The 17,839-nt window shown below is 39.6% G+C and overlaps 1 protein-coding gene across 4 annotated transcripts in view; it reads right to left on the bottom strand.

Annotated features, from left to right (window-relative positions):
- Nucleotides 1-17,839, bottom strand: part of LOC127574050 (coiled-coil domain-containing protein 102A-like) — a 354,834-nt gene that overhangs the window by 131,937 nt on the left and 205,058 nt on the right. For all 4 annotated transcript variants that reach the window (XM_052022652.1, XM_052022651.1, XM_052022650.1 and 1 more), the window contains exon 7: nucleotides 5,481-5,651. In XM_052022652.1, the coding sequence (XP_051878612.1) occupies nucleotides 5,481-5,651 (171 nt within the window). The remainder of the gene's footprint in view (nucleotides 1-5,480; nucleotides 5,652-17,839) is intronic.

Raw genomic sequence — 17,839 nt, 5'->3', positions numbered from 1 at the left:
TGGTAGCAGTTTGGTATCAGGCTGTGAGCCAAGCCAGGCATGTTTGGGATTAGGGTATAAGTAAGGGAAACTTGCCTAAAGTCTCTTTTCCTTCTGCCACAATTTGATTTAAGATACTCTGGGGAGCTACATCCAAACATTCTTTGCCCTTTCATTGCTCACGCTAGCCCATTTCACCGTCAATGCACATACAAGTCTGATGGTATCAATATTATATGTCCTCCTAGCAAAAGTTTGAACCTTGCATACCTTGAGTTTGATGGTATACTGCAGCACATAACTTCTAAATTAAATCAAATCTAACAATTTTTGTCCTAATTAAAAAAGCTAGAAATTCTGCATTTAGCAATTAGAAAACCTAAATTTGCAATTAAATTTTAGTATTTAGGGAAAAAAACACCCCAGTTAGTCAGAATGCCTGTTTCAGCCTGACTGTTTCTAGGAAAAGCAAAAGGCAAATTTTAAACATCACTTTAAGCACTGTCTCTGCTTCCTCATAGGAATGTATTTCCCAATGAAGGAAGCCTACAGAGTACAGCTGCTGGGCTAAGTTGTTAGCAATGTATAAAAACATAAAAGATTGAGCTGAAAGAGCTAATTACTTTTCCATGTATTTGAAACTGCAGCAATTAGTTAATATTTCCGCCTCACATAATTCAAATCTTTTAATGCAACAATCTGTGACATCAACTTTACCATTACAATAATCTCACATTCAATATCTTTGACCCAGCAGAAGGAATATTTTTGCATAGTATAATTTTGTCCTTGCTGAAAGAATTAACTCTACTACATTTGCCTTTCATCACTAAACACTAATTTCAAATGTAAATTATTTCATCAAAGGCCACTTGTATCATTAATAAAGATTTCCCCAAAGGTCCTTTACAACCATCACTAGGTTGCTCTTCATTCTAACTGGCAGCTCTTTCATCTGGGCTTCTGGGGGATGTTGGCAGTGAGTTGCTTCATGAGTAATTATGAGAGCTGTTATCAATCAGCTTTGTTACTGAAAAAGGTCAAAAAAATCAACTTTATGTTTAATTTTTGAACAAATTCAGGGAAATGTTATGCAGGGGGATCATAAGTTATCATGGTAGCTCTAACCAGAATGATCATTGTCCAACCATAATGTGCAGGGTTGTGATTGGATAACAGAGAACTACATGCCTTGAACTCAAAATTATGCAACTTTCTTGGTTATGCTATTTTAATGTCTGAGAATGTTTCCTTTACTTTACCAAGTTTTAACTATTCAAATAATTCAATTGATTTTACAAAGTGTTTGCTTCAGGACATGAACTTGGCTGGAACTGTTTGGCTTTTATCTCATTATTATGAGCGCAGAGGATCACTGAAAAAGAATGTCTTACAAGAAATGCAAAGTGCCTCCTACTGATGTCACAAAATATTATATCTGGGTCTCTGATACCTAATTGAAGGTTGGAACTGAAGTATATAGAGCAGAAGATTCAGTGTGCAATGATAACTGATTTTCAGGCAGGGTATAATGCAACTTTGACTGAGCTGCCTGAAGATGTTTACTGTGTAAACTCGATCATAAACCGCTGGTGGAGAACTACTGGCATGGAAATTTAACACAACAAGGTTGAATAATATATAAATAGGGAGAAGATCGACAATGGAAAACTAAAAAGCATATCAGGCTAGACAGAACTTCTACTTTGAACCTCAACATTCTTGAAGGTGCAAATTCTGGACTAAATTCCCCAAGTTCTGCAAATTTCTACTCTTGCGTTTCCTCTTAAATTGAATTGCACATCAATGAACATAAATCTGCCTTGTATAAGAACAGAAAATGCTGGTGGTACTCATAAAATCTGCCTTCCCCAGGCAATTGAGGGTCTTTTTTAAACAATGTGCATTTTTTTTTAAAAAAGGTGCTTAGCTTTAAAACATATTCCTTGATATATTTGGGAGTCTTGACGCAGATTGGTTAATACAGGTGAAAATGGGTATATAATAAAATGTGAAATTTTAATCAATTTAGTTCACAACTTGTGAATGGTCTGATTTTCAGATTAAAAATCTGTGGGGTTTTCACATTTTCTCTGTAAACTGTTTGGGTTTCTCCGATTTCCTCCCACATCCCAAAGACGTATTGGTTGGTAGGTTAAATGGCCACTGTAAATTGCCCTTAGAGTGTAGGTGAGTGGTAGAAACTGGGGAAATTGATGAGAATGTGGGAAGAATAAAATGGGATTAGTGTGGAATTAGTGTAGTATTAGTGTAAATGGATGTTTGATGTTCAGCATGGCCTCTGTGGGCTGAAGGGCCAATTTCAAAGCTCTATAAAAAAAATTCAGAATGATTTCCTGGTTATATTGGTGAACAGTAGTCAGCTTCTTAGTACCTTGTTTAAAAAGCCCCCATTCAAAAGCTTTTAAAGGATGCCTTAATTTTACGGTCTTCCTGGATTACAAACAAGCACAATCAAAAGAAAGCCACAATTTATTTTATGGAAATATTGCTAGTTTTTAGCATAACATTTTTCAAATTGGTATTGAAGATCCCATCAATCCAATTGGCAATAAATGCAATGTATGCTAAAAATTCTGCAATCTTTAGTGCCAGATTTGAAGATTTCAGGTGAATTGCAAAGAAAAACCATGCAACATCTCCAGGTCCATACTTACAACATCTCAGGAATCATAAATGAATACTGATCCATTGGATCTGAGTTGCTCCTGAACAGTAACACTAACTTGTCAAATATCAATTTCAGCCATTTTGTAGTCCAAGAGGAATGTCTTATGCTTTTCCTAAATAGCATTATTGATTAGTGAAGAGTACTATACTCATTCTCAATAAGCATGAAAATGCATTAAATTCCCAAGCACCACAATTCTGCAAATAGCACGGTATTTGCATATGTCACAACCATTAAAGTGTAATTTAAGATGTTTCCAGAAGACAAAGTGCAGCACAGATTAACAAGCAGTTAAATTGTTAAAAAAAATTACCTTTAGTGATCTGTGAAAGTACTAGTAATACAAAAATAATGCTTTTATTATGTACAAATATAATCTTGGAATGTGTACCTATTTACCATCAAAATATATCTTAACTTTGGGAGGCAGACAAATCTACCAAGCACAAGCAGTCAAAACAGAGCGAAGAACCTCACTACAGTGGCAGCGAAAAAAATTAATGCGTAACACTGCTGCAAGCCCCATTAGTTCTTATTTGTGATTCAACCACACAATGAAACAAGTGCATCAAAAAAGCAAGTAAACAAATTAATAGTCTGAGGACTCTTTGAATATTAGAAAATATTAATCAGAGGATGATTCACCACATACTTTTGGGAAAAGCCTTCTTGCAGCAATTCTAGCTCAAGGCTGTAATTTGAATTGATAATCAAATATAAAGAGGTTTATCATGTATGTGGAAGCACAGAAGTGGAAGTACTTTTTGCTCTCAAATAAACAATACTGATGTTAATTATTGACTAAAGCACTATATTTTCCTTCTGCACCAGAACCTTGAAAGAACAATCAAGCAAATAAAATATATTTCTCCACAGGGAAGAAACAGTTCGAGGCTAATCAACTAGGGATTATTCTCACGGTTATAGACATTGGGAGAAGCTCAGGAGTAAGCCTTCTGTCCTGCAAGTCCCATTGTTCCACCTTAAATGAACCATGTATTCAAAGATGTCTAGTATTAAATAATATCTAGTATAAACTTTATACAATGTAATACTACACTGGCGTAAAGTTTAAACTAGATATTAATAATCTAATTAATATCTAGTATAAACTTTACATCGGCAAGCATAAAAAGCAAGAAATGTGCTTCATACTTGTACTTTGTTCTGTTAACATTAGGGAATGGGATAAAATATATTTTTACCAGTCTCAATTTGTGTTGATTGTCATATTACAGACACCAGCAAGTCTTATCTGTCATGTCAACCTGTACTTTAAAACCTAAATAATACTTAAAAGTAATAAGGGATCTAATAAAACATAATTTCGTCATTGAACAAGTACTAGGTCCAGCAATGGTCTTGTGTTTTCAAATCAATTCCCTAATAAATGCCTGAAACTTCCATAAAGCTTCTTGGTATCCACAACCACCTGTCCACTAAACCTGCCGTTACCTAGAGTGGTTCCCTCAGTGTAATATTCCACAAAGAAGATAGCTCTAACCTGATCAGTGAGGACCTGAGCAATGTACAAAACTGTCAAAGTGCTCAAATGCTTGTGAATGGGTTTGACATTTACAAAGATGCACAAATATTAAAGATCCATTTAAAACAAAAATAACATTGAAAATACAATAAGTATTTTTTTAAATTACAACATTTAGAAACACTAGTAAAAACTTAAAAATCATCAAATACATTTAAATTAAAAAACAACAGGATGCTGGAGGAACTCAGCTGGTTAGGCAGCATCCGTGGAGAAAAGCAGGCAGTCAATGTTTCGGGTCAGAACCCTTCTTCAGGACTGAAGATAGGAAAAGGGGAAGCCCAATATATTGTGTGGGGGGAGGGAAACAGAGCAGTGATAGGTGGACAAAAGAGGGGAGGCAGGGTGGGCACAAAGTGGTGATAGGTAGATGCAGGTACGAGATAGTGATAGGCAGGTGCAGGGGAGGAGGGGAGGGCAGATCCACTGGGGGATGGGTCAAAGGTATGGAGGCAGGCGGCATGGGAGGAGGGGAAGAAAATGGCGAGGAGAAAAAGGAGAGCTAGGCTAGGAAAGGGAAGAAAAGAAAAAAGAAGCAAGGTGGGGGGGGGGGGTGGTTTACTTAAAGTGGGAGACTTCAATGTTCATCCCATTAGGCTGTAAGGTCCCAAGATGGAAAATGAGATGTTGTTCCTCCAGTTTGCATCTGGATCTCTCCCGGCAGTGAAGGAGGCCGAGGACTCACATATCAGTGATGAGGTGGGAGGGGGAGTTGGTGACTGGCAACGGGGAGATGCAGATCATAGTTACAAATGGAGAGTAGAGATGCATATCGTGGTTAAATAGTTTTTTTCTTTCTGTCCATTTCCTCTCCTCCCCTCCCCCCATGCTGCCTGCCTCCATACCTTTGACCCATCCTCCTGTGGATCGGCTCTCCTCTCCTCCCCTACACCTGCCTATCACTATCTCTCTTACCTGCATCTACCTATTGCCACCTTGTGCCCACCCTGCCTCCCCTCTTTTGTCCACCTATCACTGCTCTGTTTTCTCCCCTATATATTGGGCTTCCCCTTTTCCTATCTTCAGTCCTGAAGAATGCTCTTGACCCGAAACATTGACCGTCTGCTTTTCTCCACAGATGCTACCATACCTGCTGAGTTCCTCCAGCATCTTGTTTTTTCATCTAGATTCCAGCATTTAAATTGTTGCACATGCAAGGTGGAGTTTCAATAATTTAACTTTAATCGTGTCCCCTGCTAAGCCAAAAGGGTTAAACAAAAATATGATAATTTTGACTCTCTAAAACTAGGTATTACCACATACCTCATCTTCTGTTTGTGCTAGTTCTTTCTTCAGTTCTTCCACACGCAATCTTAACTTCTTCACCTCAGATTCATGCTGTTCAACTCTTCTATTGGAATGAGTAAGCTCTGCCATTTTGTCTTGGTATTGTTTCTTCAGTTTATTGAGGGCATGTCGAAGGTCAGACAGTTCCTAGAGTTACAAAAAAACACAAACCTATTAACATAAATGTTTACGTATTTTCTTTTTGTTTTGAAATCTAGGCAAAGGCCAAAAACCCTGACTTAGACACCACCAGCGTTTCCAAGAGAATGCCAGGGCAAATTTTGCAAGTTTTTCACAGAGGGTGGTGGGTATATGAAATGAGGTGCCAGAGGAAGTGGTAGAGGCAGGTACGATTAAGTTTAAAAGATGTTTAGGTACATGAATAGGAAAGGTTTAGAGGGATATAGACCAAATGCAGGCAAATGGGACAAACTCAGGTAGGTTGGCATGGACAAGTTGGGATGAAGGGCATGTTTCCATACTGTATGACTCTATGACTAAATAATGACCAAAGCTCTGTAACCGGATCATTCAACTTCAGTTTTCTTTTTCTTACTACATTGATCAAGAATCCATCAATTTCTTTTTTTGAATTCATTTGAGTTTGGCTCAATTGGCAACATTAATACCAATGCAGGGTCCACGTTCCACTTCCAAACAATTACATAATCTAAAAAAAAATTCAGTGTTACACTGAGGAATTGCTGCATTGACGGAGGTATTTTTGAAATAAAATATTCATCTAAACATGTCTCTCTCTTCAGGTGGTACGTCACAAAGTTTGGCTCTGTAGAAACCACTATTTGGACAGCAAATTGGTTCACAGGGACAGCCAATCTGCCCATGCACTAAGTAGTGTGAGTTGGAGAAATCAGCATATTGGGAGGGCACTGAAGCTTGCAATGTCACAGCCCATCGAAAGTAAATAGAGCAGACAGATCAGGACGTCAATCAGTATGCAACTCTGAATTGATATCATTGTTGCATAGCGCTAACTCAGAATTACAACATGAATGGAAACAGATGATGTCAGGAATAACAACTGCTCTATGGATGCATCCTTTAATCTCTGCTAGCCATATTTGGATTGATTCAAAGAGAATTGCTCTCGGATCTAATTCTTTGTTTCATGATGATACATATGACTTACAATAAGAAATATTTTACCAAAATAGGTTATGGTAAAATGTACTTGCTGCAATAAAATGTAATTATATTTGGAGCTTCAATATTTCAAGGCCTGGTGAATGACAGCTTGATGAAAAGGAGAATGCTGCATGCTCATGTTCAGTTACAATAAGAATCCCAACTTGAAATTAGCACAGTCGATATTGATTCAAAGGCAGTAAACTACATTTGACATCCCCCGTTGCTTCATATTTTGGTAAACTGACCTTAAATTAACAACAAGGTTTCCAACATCATCCAGGTACATTAGATTGTGATCCTGTATCTGCACTGGAATTAAAGATTTTCATTCAGTGCGGAGTTTAGGTAAAATCTAAGGGCTAGAAACATGAACATGTAATTCTAAATAAAACAGTATTGTTCTGTTGAAAATTGGCTGCACTCAGAGTAAATCAATTTTGCTCACACTTCTTAGCACCTGTGAGGAAATTTATGTCCACGTTTTTCAGTGGGACTTTCATTCTGCCTGGTCTTTTTACTTCAGGTGTAAAGTTGCACAAAGTTACTTCAACATAGTGCAACATGCAAAAGACACCCACTATGATGTTTTCAAACATAATGGTCTGGAAACGACAGTACTTATTTGCAGAACAACCAGATTTTACAACCCCATCTTCCCTGAATCTATGCTACTGGAAGACCAAATGCTCAAATCTCTGTCATTGTAATCACAGAGTCTGTGACCTCCCACAACTTCAAATGAAACCTCAGGACCATTCCAGGCTTGTGCTGCTGATCTCTGCTGCATCCCACTGTTGGCTGCCTGCTCCTACTTTATGTTGGCCACCTCAAGGACAGACGGCTTCATCTACTTTTCCTTCAGGACACTGGAGCAGGCACTTGCATTTACCTGCAGTGCAGACTTCCCCAGAGCACAGGCATTCATAAACTGCAGTTATATCCTCACAGAGATCTCATTGACAGACTTCTCACACAAGACTCTGGTTGTAGTCCTGGAGAGGAGTCCATCACTTCCCCACATTGGGTACTATTATTCACCAATCTATCAAGGTGCCATTGTCACCTCAGCAGCACTCTACCATATACACCCTCTGTCTCTAAAGCATCCATTCATTCAGTAGCAACACTCTCATGCCAGTTTGTGAACAGTGTTGCACAGGAAAATCTGACACGCCTTTTCACTAAGTCTCAAGTGAAATCTCACTCCTTGTGCATCTTTCACAAACAGCATGAGAGTGATCCACAAGACTGCTTTAATCCCAAAAATTTGTCATGGAGGAATATCTGTGGATATACTTTTAACTGGACATTCACTTTCATTGTTGTTTGAAATATTTTCATGGACTGAAATAAAGAGGCAGCATGAATCACCAAAACAACTCATTTGATCTGGTTAGTGATTCAGTTGAAGAAATTAGTACTTACTCAATATGAATAAAATTCCACATTCATTTTACCCTAGCCTGTTTAAAGTATAACTTGAATAAGCACAACCTTCACATGACAAACAATCTACAAAGACTATCGTGTGAACAATTAAAAGAAAAATAAATTTTAATTGCATATTCTAAACCAATAAAAACTATAGTAATATATTTTCTAAGTGTGGTTAACCCTTGTGAGACAATGTATTTTTTATTCTGCAGAAAAAAATATTAACATTTTAGTCTAAAAACTGTCAAGGCTGTATGCATCATACATTCACAGAATTGCTAACTTGGAATCGATTTGGGTCATTTTGTTGAGAGGCAGTTGTTGAATTTGACTATTACACTGCAGCCCTTTCAGGCAGATATTAAGACTCAACTCAGAGGTGGTTAATGTTCAGCCTCAGGCATTGTTTGGCAATATGCACAAATCTTGGAATTCACATCTCTCCACACAACAGAATAATGGGTTGGTGCTTGTGAACAAAGGAAATGTCATATGCTTTATGCTATAATTTCAGGAATCATATGGATCTCGGTTTTGATGAACATGACCCAAAAGTCAGCTCCACTCTTTACTGAATTGCAGCATTTGCTTCTTCAATGTTTCTAACACGGTGAGAATAGACAATAGGCTACTGTTGAGGCTAATATTTTAGACACATGTATAGTCAGTAAAATTTTAGTGTAGGTGGGTTTTATCAAAATCAGTTCATTACTTTCATTTATAGTTCCGCTCTGCTAAACATTTGTCTGATAGGAGCCATAGTGCAGATATGATTAATCTTCCTTGTGCCTCAACAGGATGCCTATTTGCTTTGACCTTCAGCTCCCAGCCAGACAAAGCAAGAGGAAGCAAAACTGACAAGTGGAAATGGATCTGACAGCACACACATTTCTCAGCCATGCATTGTTATATCAGTGCTTGAAAAGTCAGTTTTGCAGCTTCACAACCAAACTGCCATCTCCCATTTCCAAAGCATCAATTATCAATGACCATGGTACTCTTAAAAATACAGGGCTATTCAAATAGAATAATGCTGATCTATCATAAATGAACAGTTACAATTGGAAGCCTGTCATTGAATGGCACAATTTTAGCAGCTGACATTATATACACAAGTTGATTAACAAGGACCTCATTTGAACTGTTTTAAATCTCTATAATTAATTATTGTTGGTGTTTTTTTTGTGAAGTAGAAACCACAGACTAATTTTTAAAATATTAGAAGGACAAAACAGTAAATCTGGAGTACGTTACTTTTCCCAGAATGCTGAAAGTAATAGAAAGTGGAAAAGTTAAATCCCCAGATAGCTCTGATATCTTTGTATTGCATTTATTAAGGAGCAGGTTATTGGATGTCAAATTTTATATTACTACTGATGACCCGCTAGAGGTAGGTAACTTGGACCAGACAGACAACATTCAAAATTGCAGACAACAGGCTGGCAATATGAAACTTGTCCACATAAAAATAATCTCTCCGATCATATTTGCCATTTTAATAGTTAGCTTTCCCCCCAGAATAGCATTATTTTACAGAAGAGAGCTTATGTTTTTTCAGGTTGCTTTGTATGATCCAATAATTAATAAATATACACAGGATCTTTTCAAGCAGTGGACTTGCTAAGGGCAGCATTAAGAGCACTATATCTATCTAGCCATAAAGAGTGAGGCGGCAAGTTTGTGATATAAAAAAAGACCTGGAGTCCCTGGATCACTGCACAGAATTCACTGCTAGAAGTAGGCGTGTATGGGAAATGGATGAGAAGAGAAGGGCTTCTTTGTTTGAGATGCCTCCTGATGTCGTCAAAAAACAGAGGATAAGCACAGTCAAGGCTAAGATTCAGCTTGTCCACAAGGATTCTCTCGAACCTCTACAGATTTTCCATGGAAAGTATCCTGACAGGTTGCATGTTAGCCTTGTGTGGCAACTGCTCTGCTCTGGGCCATCATAATCTGTAGAATGTGGGTAAACACTGCCCAGTTCATCACCGGTTCATCACATCCTTCCCTCCAGTCCATCTTCAAGGTGTGTTGCATCAGGAAGGCTAAGAGTATTGTCAAGGACACCTGCAACTTGGCCATTGACTTTTCTCTCTTCTACCTTCTAGGAGAAAATAAAGGAGTGTGAAAGTCCAGATGATCAGACTCAAGAACAGCTTCTTCCCCACTGCTTTCAGACTTCTGAACCACCTCTTTCACATCCCTTGCTGGTGGTGCTGCCACTTTCTTGAATTCTCAATTCTACCTCTTCCATTATTGTCACTTTAGCATTTCTTTTTGCACCACTTCAGTTTGCACTACTACATTTTGCACCATTCCGCTGTTTGGCACTTGATGTATTTATTGTTGTATTTATTATTATCATGTATACTGTTTACTCTGTGAGCTTCATGCAAGCAAGGGATTTCATTGCACCCTGGTGTATATGACAAGAAACTAATCTGAATAGTTCATAGGGAGAACTGCTGGAGGATCCACAACCTGTCCAACATGTGTTGGTGTCATAACAAGAGAGAATACAACCCATAGAAAAGTAGTTATACCACTAGAAGGGAAGGTACAGAGGTACAGCACCAGCGACAAAGGTTCAGTCCTGATTTTGGTTGCTTTGTGTGTGAAGTTTGCATGTTCTCCCTGTAACTGCAAAAGAATCAAAGGGTAGTTGATGGGCATCTGAGAGAAAGTAATGGTAGGGGTGCACAGAAATAAGAGGAATGGGATTACTCAACTGGGAGCCGACATGAACCTTATGGGCTAAATAGCCTTTTTCTGTGCTGTTACAGGTAAGCAAAAACCTAGATCACTACCCTGGTCCCATATGTAATTAAAGTAAATTTTATTTACGGCGTGGTAACAAGGCCTTCCGGCCCAATGAGTCCGCGCCGCCCATTTTAAACCCAATTAACCTACCCATACGTCTTTGCAATATGGGAGGAAACCGGAGCACCCGGAGGAAACCCACGCAGACACGGGAGAATGTACAAACTCCTTACAGACAGCGACGGGAATCGAACCCCGATCGCTGGCGCTGTAATAGCATCGCGCTAACCGCTATGCTACCGTGCCGCCCCATTATGAATTCCACTAACCAGAGAAGAATCATTCCTTTCAATAAAATAAATTGTCTTTAAGGGAGAAGTACAATCTTTTGAAATATAGTTTAATGAGACTTCCAGAATGGGTTAAATCCACTCACTAATCAAAAGGATGCAACCACTCACCGAGAGAAAAGAGTGACGCCAGCCAAGAAATTCAACCTTGCATAAAAATGCTCGTTAAGATGGCTTGGTGCAGTGGACCCCTGCCAGTTTGTTCCAGACCACTGGGGAATGATTTTCATTTGCATACACCATGCAAGAGTATTTTGGGCAAAAGTAGCAGGATTCACAAGTCTTTTGTGCAGTTGCCAGATTAATCATTTTAGGAGTTACACACAAATCAGGATTAAGCCATCCTGGCCAGAGCTTTTAAAGATGCAGTTCTCAACAGGATCCAACGTTCTGAGAAATAAGTCTGCTTCAGGTAAACTATTGTGAGGAGTGGCAGGACATGGGAAGGAACAGGCACCCTGGTTCTGAGATACAGGGTTAGAGATTGTGGTGACAGAAATGAACCCCTGGAAAGGGAGTCTAAGCTCTTGACAGCTTCTCACCCCTATATCGTATAGATCTCATATGAAGAACAACCAGAAATCTGGATGATGATTATTTCTGAGGTGAATCTGACAATGGCTTCTTAAAGGAGCTCCAAAAAGAGTGTGGGCAAGATCTGTCTTTCTCAGTTGCTCACAAGTCCTGCCTCCTCCACTAGGGCATGCTTTTTTATTTGTGGCTTACAACATTAAAGGATGTTGCACAACAACTGATGAGTGCACACCCATATCATTAGTGCATGGACATGGAAACATGTGTTCAATAGTTGTGACATGCACTTGGTCAGCAATGGTGTCCCAATTACACTTACCTCAACTTAATTGCATAACACATTAAAATGTGCTCCTTAGCGATCACCCATTTAATTGGCACAACTGAACCAACAGATTTCTATATAGAATGGAATCTCTCAATTTGATCCAGAAAATAAAGTCAAATGGGCAGCTGTGACTAGCAAATTGTAACCTACCGAGACCTTTCAGGATTCTTCAGGAACATTTCTGGTAATTACCTTGAAAAAGAATACAAACTGGCTTGAGGACATAAACCATTCTTGAATGCAATCACCCAGAATGAGATACGGCTGCATTTGACATGATAATCTTTCAACTTTCCATACAACACTTGTAAGACCCAGGCTACCACTGAAGAACAGCACAGGAATAAAAGCTTTAGCAGTACACAGAAACACCTGTGCATTTATTTTTCAGCTATTTATCGACAGGTATTTTCACACAAGTTTATAACTAAAATCCATGAGAATACTGCATAACTAATCTCATAATGATTCCTACATTTTCAAATGAAGAGAAATTTTAATGATAGGAAGTGTACTGTTAAGCAGTTGTCAAACACAACAGCTCTCATTGGTCACAATTGTTGGGATGCGATCCTAGTACTTGTTGACCTTTCATTGGAACTGGGGTTAGTGAGAGATTCCCAGGTTTTAAGATGCAGAGAAAGAGTGAAGGGAAAGAGAGAATAAAGGAAAGCTCTATAATGTTTCCATCTCCCATCTTTCACTTTTGTCCTTTCCTTCTCTCCCCCCTTCCTCTGCACCTTAAAACGTGCATCTCCAACTATTCTAAGAAAAGGTCATTAACATGAAAGATTAATTCTATTTCTCTCTCCATAGATGCTGCCTGGTCTGTTGAGCAGTTCCAACATTTTCTGTTTTTATTTCTGCATACAGCCATGAAGTCCTGCAGGGTGGATTTTTCAATGAATGGAAATTAGACTAATGAGCAGCAGAATGTGCAAACAAGGCAGTCCTTGTCAAAGCCATCATTCAAAAAGTAGGATGGGCAACCGCAAGCCAAGTTTGAGTTCTGTGGGAAAGCCCACCAGCCACTGGGCTCTCACAGTATTGGAGAAGAGAATGAGAGGTTCCGATATCCTGAGGAGGCTGAGTTCCTGATCAATACTGACTTAGAGGCTAGCTCTCAGAGTAGTGATAATAAACCTGATTCTGATTCTGAATACTTGCTGATGCTGGCTGGAATGTGCACGATGCATGTAAACTCCCCCCAAACCCTAATCCCCAATCCACAATTGCCCACTCCACCCCCATTCTTACCATCACCACCTCCTATTTAGTCAATAAAACAGCAACTGGAGTCCCAAATCAACCAAGAATGAACTGGAAAAGTCCAATGAGTTTTAAATCAGTATCACTGAATGCAATTCATAACAGATTCAATATCCTGCATGTTAAGGAAGCAACAAAGGCAGAGCTGGTCTTGAAATACAAAACAAAACTGCAGCTGATGGATAACAGGAAATGTTGGGAACACTTAGTAGGTCAGGCGGCATCTGTAGGAAGATAAATAGTTAACGTTTCAGGTAGAAGGCCCCTCATCAGAACTGGTAAAGAGAACTGATCTTGACTTGGTGTACATAAATAATCCTGATATAGGATGGCAAACAACAGCTAGCATTTATCTAGCATCCTTTATGTAGAAAATCATCGCAAGAGGCTTCACTGGAGCACCATCAATTAAATCATGATACTGAGATGCATGAGGAGATATTGGGTCATGTGACTAAATGCCTGATAGTTTATAAGGAATGTCTTGAGAGAGGAGAGGAATATAGACATGTTTAGAGGGATTCAAGAAAATGGGGAATCTAAGCATCAGAAAGTGCCATCTCCCATTGCCTGGGAGCCAATGTATGTCAAGAAGCAAAAGGGTAATGAATTACTGGGATACAAGTGAGACAAAGACTGAGAAAGTGTTGGAATAGTTGTTTCTGGAGGTAATAAATGCATGGATAAGAGTTTAAGTCGCAGGTAAGTTGAGTAGGGGACAATGAGTTATTATACCTGAGGGGTAGTAATTATAGAATAATCATATATAACATAATCTGGAAGTTGTTTCTTTTGTTTTTCTTTTCCTAAGATACAGTCATTGAGATGGCTGGTATTTTTGTCTATCCCCAGTTGCTCCAAGAAGGTCTTCTTGAACTCCTGCAGAAGTTTGACATAGCTACATGGTTTACTGGCATAGAGATCCATGTGGGACACACTTGTCTTTTCCTGAAGGACGTTTGTGAGCCTGTTAGGTTTTTAACAACTTCATTATCAATTTTATACTGATACCAGTTTTTACATTCCACATTATTTTAAAGCTATCCTCAAACTGCCAATGGTAGGATTTAAATTCACATTTTCTGCATTACTAATCCTTGCCTATGAATTATTAATCCGGATACATTTGACAATTAGTAAGGTAAGTAACATTTAAAAGGCTAATTAAAAGGAAAAAAGGCAAAAAGTGAAGTAAATGGACTGGAGAGACTGCTCAACATGTTATTTGAAGATGTGGTACTGTAAAAAAGAAAGCAAAATGTCAAATACTTAGAATGAATACATCAAGGATCAACCAGCTCAATCTGAATAAATATGAATCAGAATGTTCTAAAGAGCAAATTTAAGTGAGATTACAAGAAAAGTAATGCTAAAATTTCTGCAGGGGTCATTGAACTAAATATCAAAAAATAAAGAAAATATATTAAAACATGAAATAATGTGAGAAAAAGGCAACTGTAAAAGGTAAAGAAGTGGATAAACATAAAAGTTGCAAATGTTATAACAACAAGAGATTAGGTAAAAACCATAAAAATGCAAATGGTATCAAAACTGATAACATGCAGAAGATAGCCAATATTCTGAATGATTACTTCCTCCAAGTTGTTAACAAAGGTTGATATGCCCTCCAGAAACAGACATAACCAAAGTCAAAGGAATCAATTTGTTGTAAATGATCTAGAAGTCATAGATAAGCTAAATGAGCTCAAAAATAAATAAACCCTTAGGGATAGATGGTACTTGTCCCTGATTTCAGACAGACACCAGGTCAGAGACTTGCAAAGAACCCACAGCTCTTTTGAGAGAATTATTGGACCCTTGCGAGATATCAAACTCTACACTTCCTTCATTACAACATTCAATTATGCTTAAATGATTAAAGTGTCCTTACTTCTATTGACCTTTTTGGAAACCAGATCCATATATTGATCTCCCTTAGAACAATAATTTCTTAATATGGCACAATCATCCCATTTCCCTTCCTGAATGTCCGGGTTTTTATAGTATTCTTCTAATGTACGTTAAAGCTAATGTTCCAGCCTTAGCTATTCTGATAGCAAAATAAGATTATCTCAGTTTTTTCTTTGTTACATTTATGACTGCAGTGGTGCTGCTTCCTGCACCCGTGTGGAACTCATCAATTTTATCACATTTGCTATTAACTTCCACCCCACTCTCAAATTCACTTGGACCATTTCTGACACCTCTCTCCCTTTTCTGGATCTCTGTCTCCATCTCAGGAGACAAACTATCCACTGACATTTACTATAAACTCACTGACTCCACGGCTACCTAGATAACACCTTTTCTCACCACATCTCTTGCAAGGATGCCATCCCTTTCTCCCTCTCTGTTGCATCTGCTCTCAAGATGAGGCCTTCCATTCCAGGACATCTGATTTCTCCTCCTTTTCAGGAAATGTGGTTTGCCTTCTACTGTGATGGATGGAAACCTCTCTTCCATTTCCTCCATTTCCCAGGTTTCTGCTTTCCCCGCTTCCCCCCCCCCCCCCAATCTCACCCAAACAGAACAGCGATAGAGGTCGCCTTGTCCTAACCTTTCACCATACCAGCCTTCACATCCAGCATATCATCATATCATTTCAACCAGCTGCAATGGGATCCCACCACTTGCCACATCTTCCCCTCCCCACCTCTTTCTGCCTTCTACAGGGACAAGTCTCCATGACTGCTAGCCCATTTATTCCTCTGTACCCATCGCTCCCTAACCCCTGGCACTTTCTCGTGCAACTGCAGGAGGTGCAACACTTGTTCTTACACCTCCTCCTTCAACACCATCCAGGGACCCAAACACCCCTTCCAGGCGAGGCAAAGGTTCACGTGCACCTCCTCCGACCTCATCTACTGCATTTCAGTGCTCCCAATGTGGCCTCCTCTACCTTGGCGGGACCAAGCACAGACTAGGTAACTGATTTGCAGAGCACCTGCGCTCTGTCAGCAATGGCCATCCTGAGCTCCCATTTGCATGCCATTTCAACTCTCCCCCCACTCCCACACTGACCTGTCCATCTTCAGCCATCTCCACTACCAGGGTGAGGCCCAGTGCAAACTAGAGGAACACTTCATATTCCATTTAGGTCATCTACAACCCAACAGTATGAACACTGAATTTCCCAATTTCAGGTAACCCTTACCCCCTGTGTTCCCCTCTCTCTCTGCTTCCAATCCACCTCTAGTCCTCCCGTTTTTGTTCCCTTTCTAATATCTCCCTCCAGCATCCCATCACCCAGTTTCATCCCCCTTCTCCTCCTAGTTCCATCCACCTACTACCCGCACGTTTTACCCACCAGATCCTCTCCCCCATCTGGTTTTATCTGCCCATCTCTCCCTTAAATAGTTCCCATTATTACATTCCTTCCTTATCAGATTCCAGCACTTGTAGCCTTAGTGTCCCCACTCATCACCCTCAGCCTCTGTCTACACTCTCACTCTTCCCTCCCCATTCCTGGCTCCATCTGCCCCATTCCCTTTTTCTTCTTTTTCCCCTTGTTTGCTTCCACCTATCACTCCTTTGCCTCTGCTTCCCAACTCCACCCCATCGCACCCCCTCACCACCCCCCCCCCCCACCTGGCACCATCTGCCCATCATCCCTCCTATCACCCACCCTGTCTCACCCCTTCCCCTCGCTTCTTTATACTGGCTATCCTCCCTCCGACTCTCAATCCTGAGGGAGGGTCTTGACCCAAAATGTTGACAATTCTTTTCCTGCTACAGATGCTCCTTGACCTGCTGAGTTCCTCCAGAAGTTTGTTATTTTTTTCCTCCAGATTCTAGCATCTGCAGACTCTTGTGTCCTCCTTTTTTATTTCAAATTTTTAGACTGAAAAACCCAATTTCTTTGTAACTTAGGAACACTTGAGACTTAAAACAGCAAGGACACTGGAAATCAACCTCATTGCTCTTCTCTGTAATATCTTCAACTCATGTTGCTATAGTTTAGTTGGCTTAAATCTGACTCAGCACACTACCTGCATTCTGCAGCATTTTATTTTTTTTATAAAAACATTCTTTTTGCATTGTTGCTTTGCAATTAGAATAAAATGGATTTGTGTCCACCCCACACACTATCACCCCCATCCCCACACCAATCTGTTACTTTAACACTACTTTTTTTTTTAGAATGGATGGGGCTTTGCCTGCAATACATACCCCTGTTGCAACTCTAATCAACTTCTGAGAAGGGTGCCTCATGTCTCCTCTGCTGGGTGCAGCCATTGGGAAATCAGGAAGACTATTGGAGGCCAATTTTAAAAACCTTTCCAGTGGGATTCAGAAGCACAGGAGGGCAATTACTGAGATAAATCTCAGCTCCTGCTGCACTAGGTCCCTCACATCCTCCAAGCCTCCTTATGTAAATTGGCAGCCACAAAACCACCCAATTTATTACAGCATGTTGTCCTCTCTCACCAGCCAGCTGTCTCTTTTCTTTGGAAACACCAAGCTGTTGACAGTCGCAGTCTAGATGAGGCTTGACAGTTCCAGACTATCCT

The sequence above is a fragment of the Pristis pectinata genome, chromosome 9, assembly GCF_009764475.1.
Source record: "Pristis pectinata isolate sPriPec2 chromosome 9, sPriPec2.1.pri, whole genome shotgun sequence".
Lineage (NCBI taxonomy): Eukaryota > Metazoa > Chordata > Chondrichthyes > Rhinopristiformes > Pristidae > Pristis > Pristis pectinata.
The sequence above is the reverse complement of the archived record's forward strand: the minus strand, read 5'-3'. Positions and strand labels throughout refer to the sequence as shown.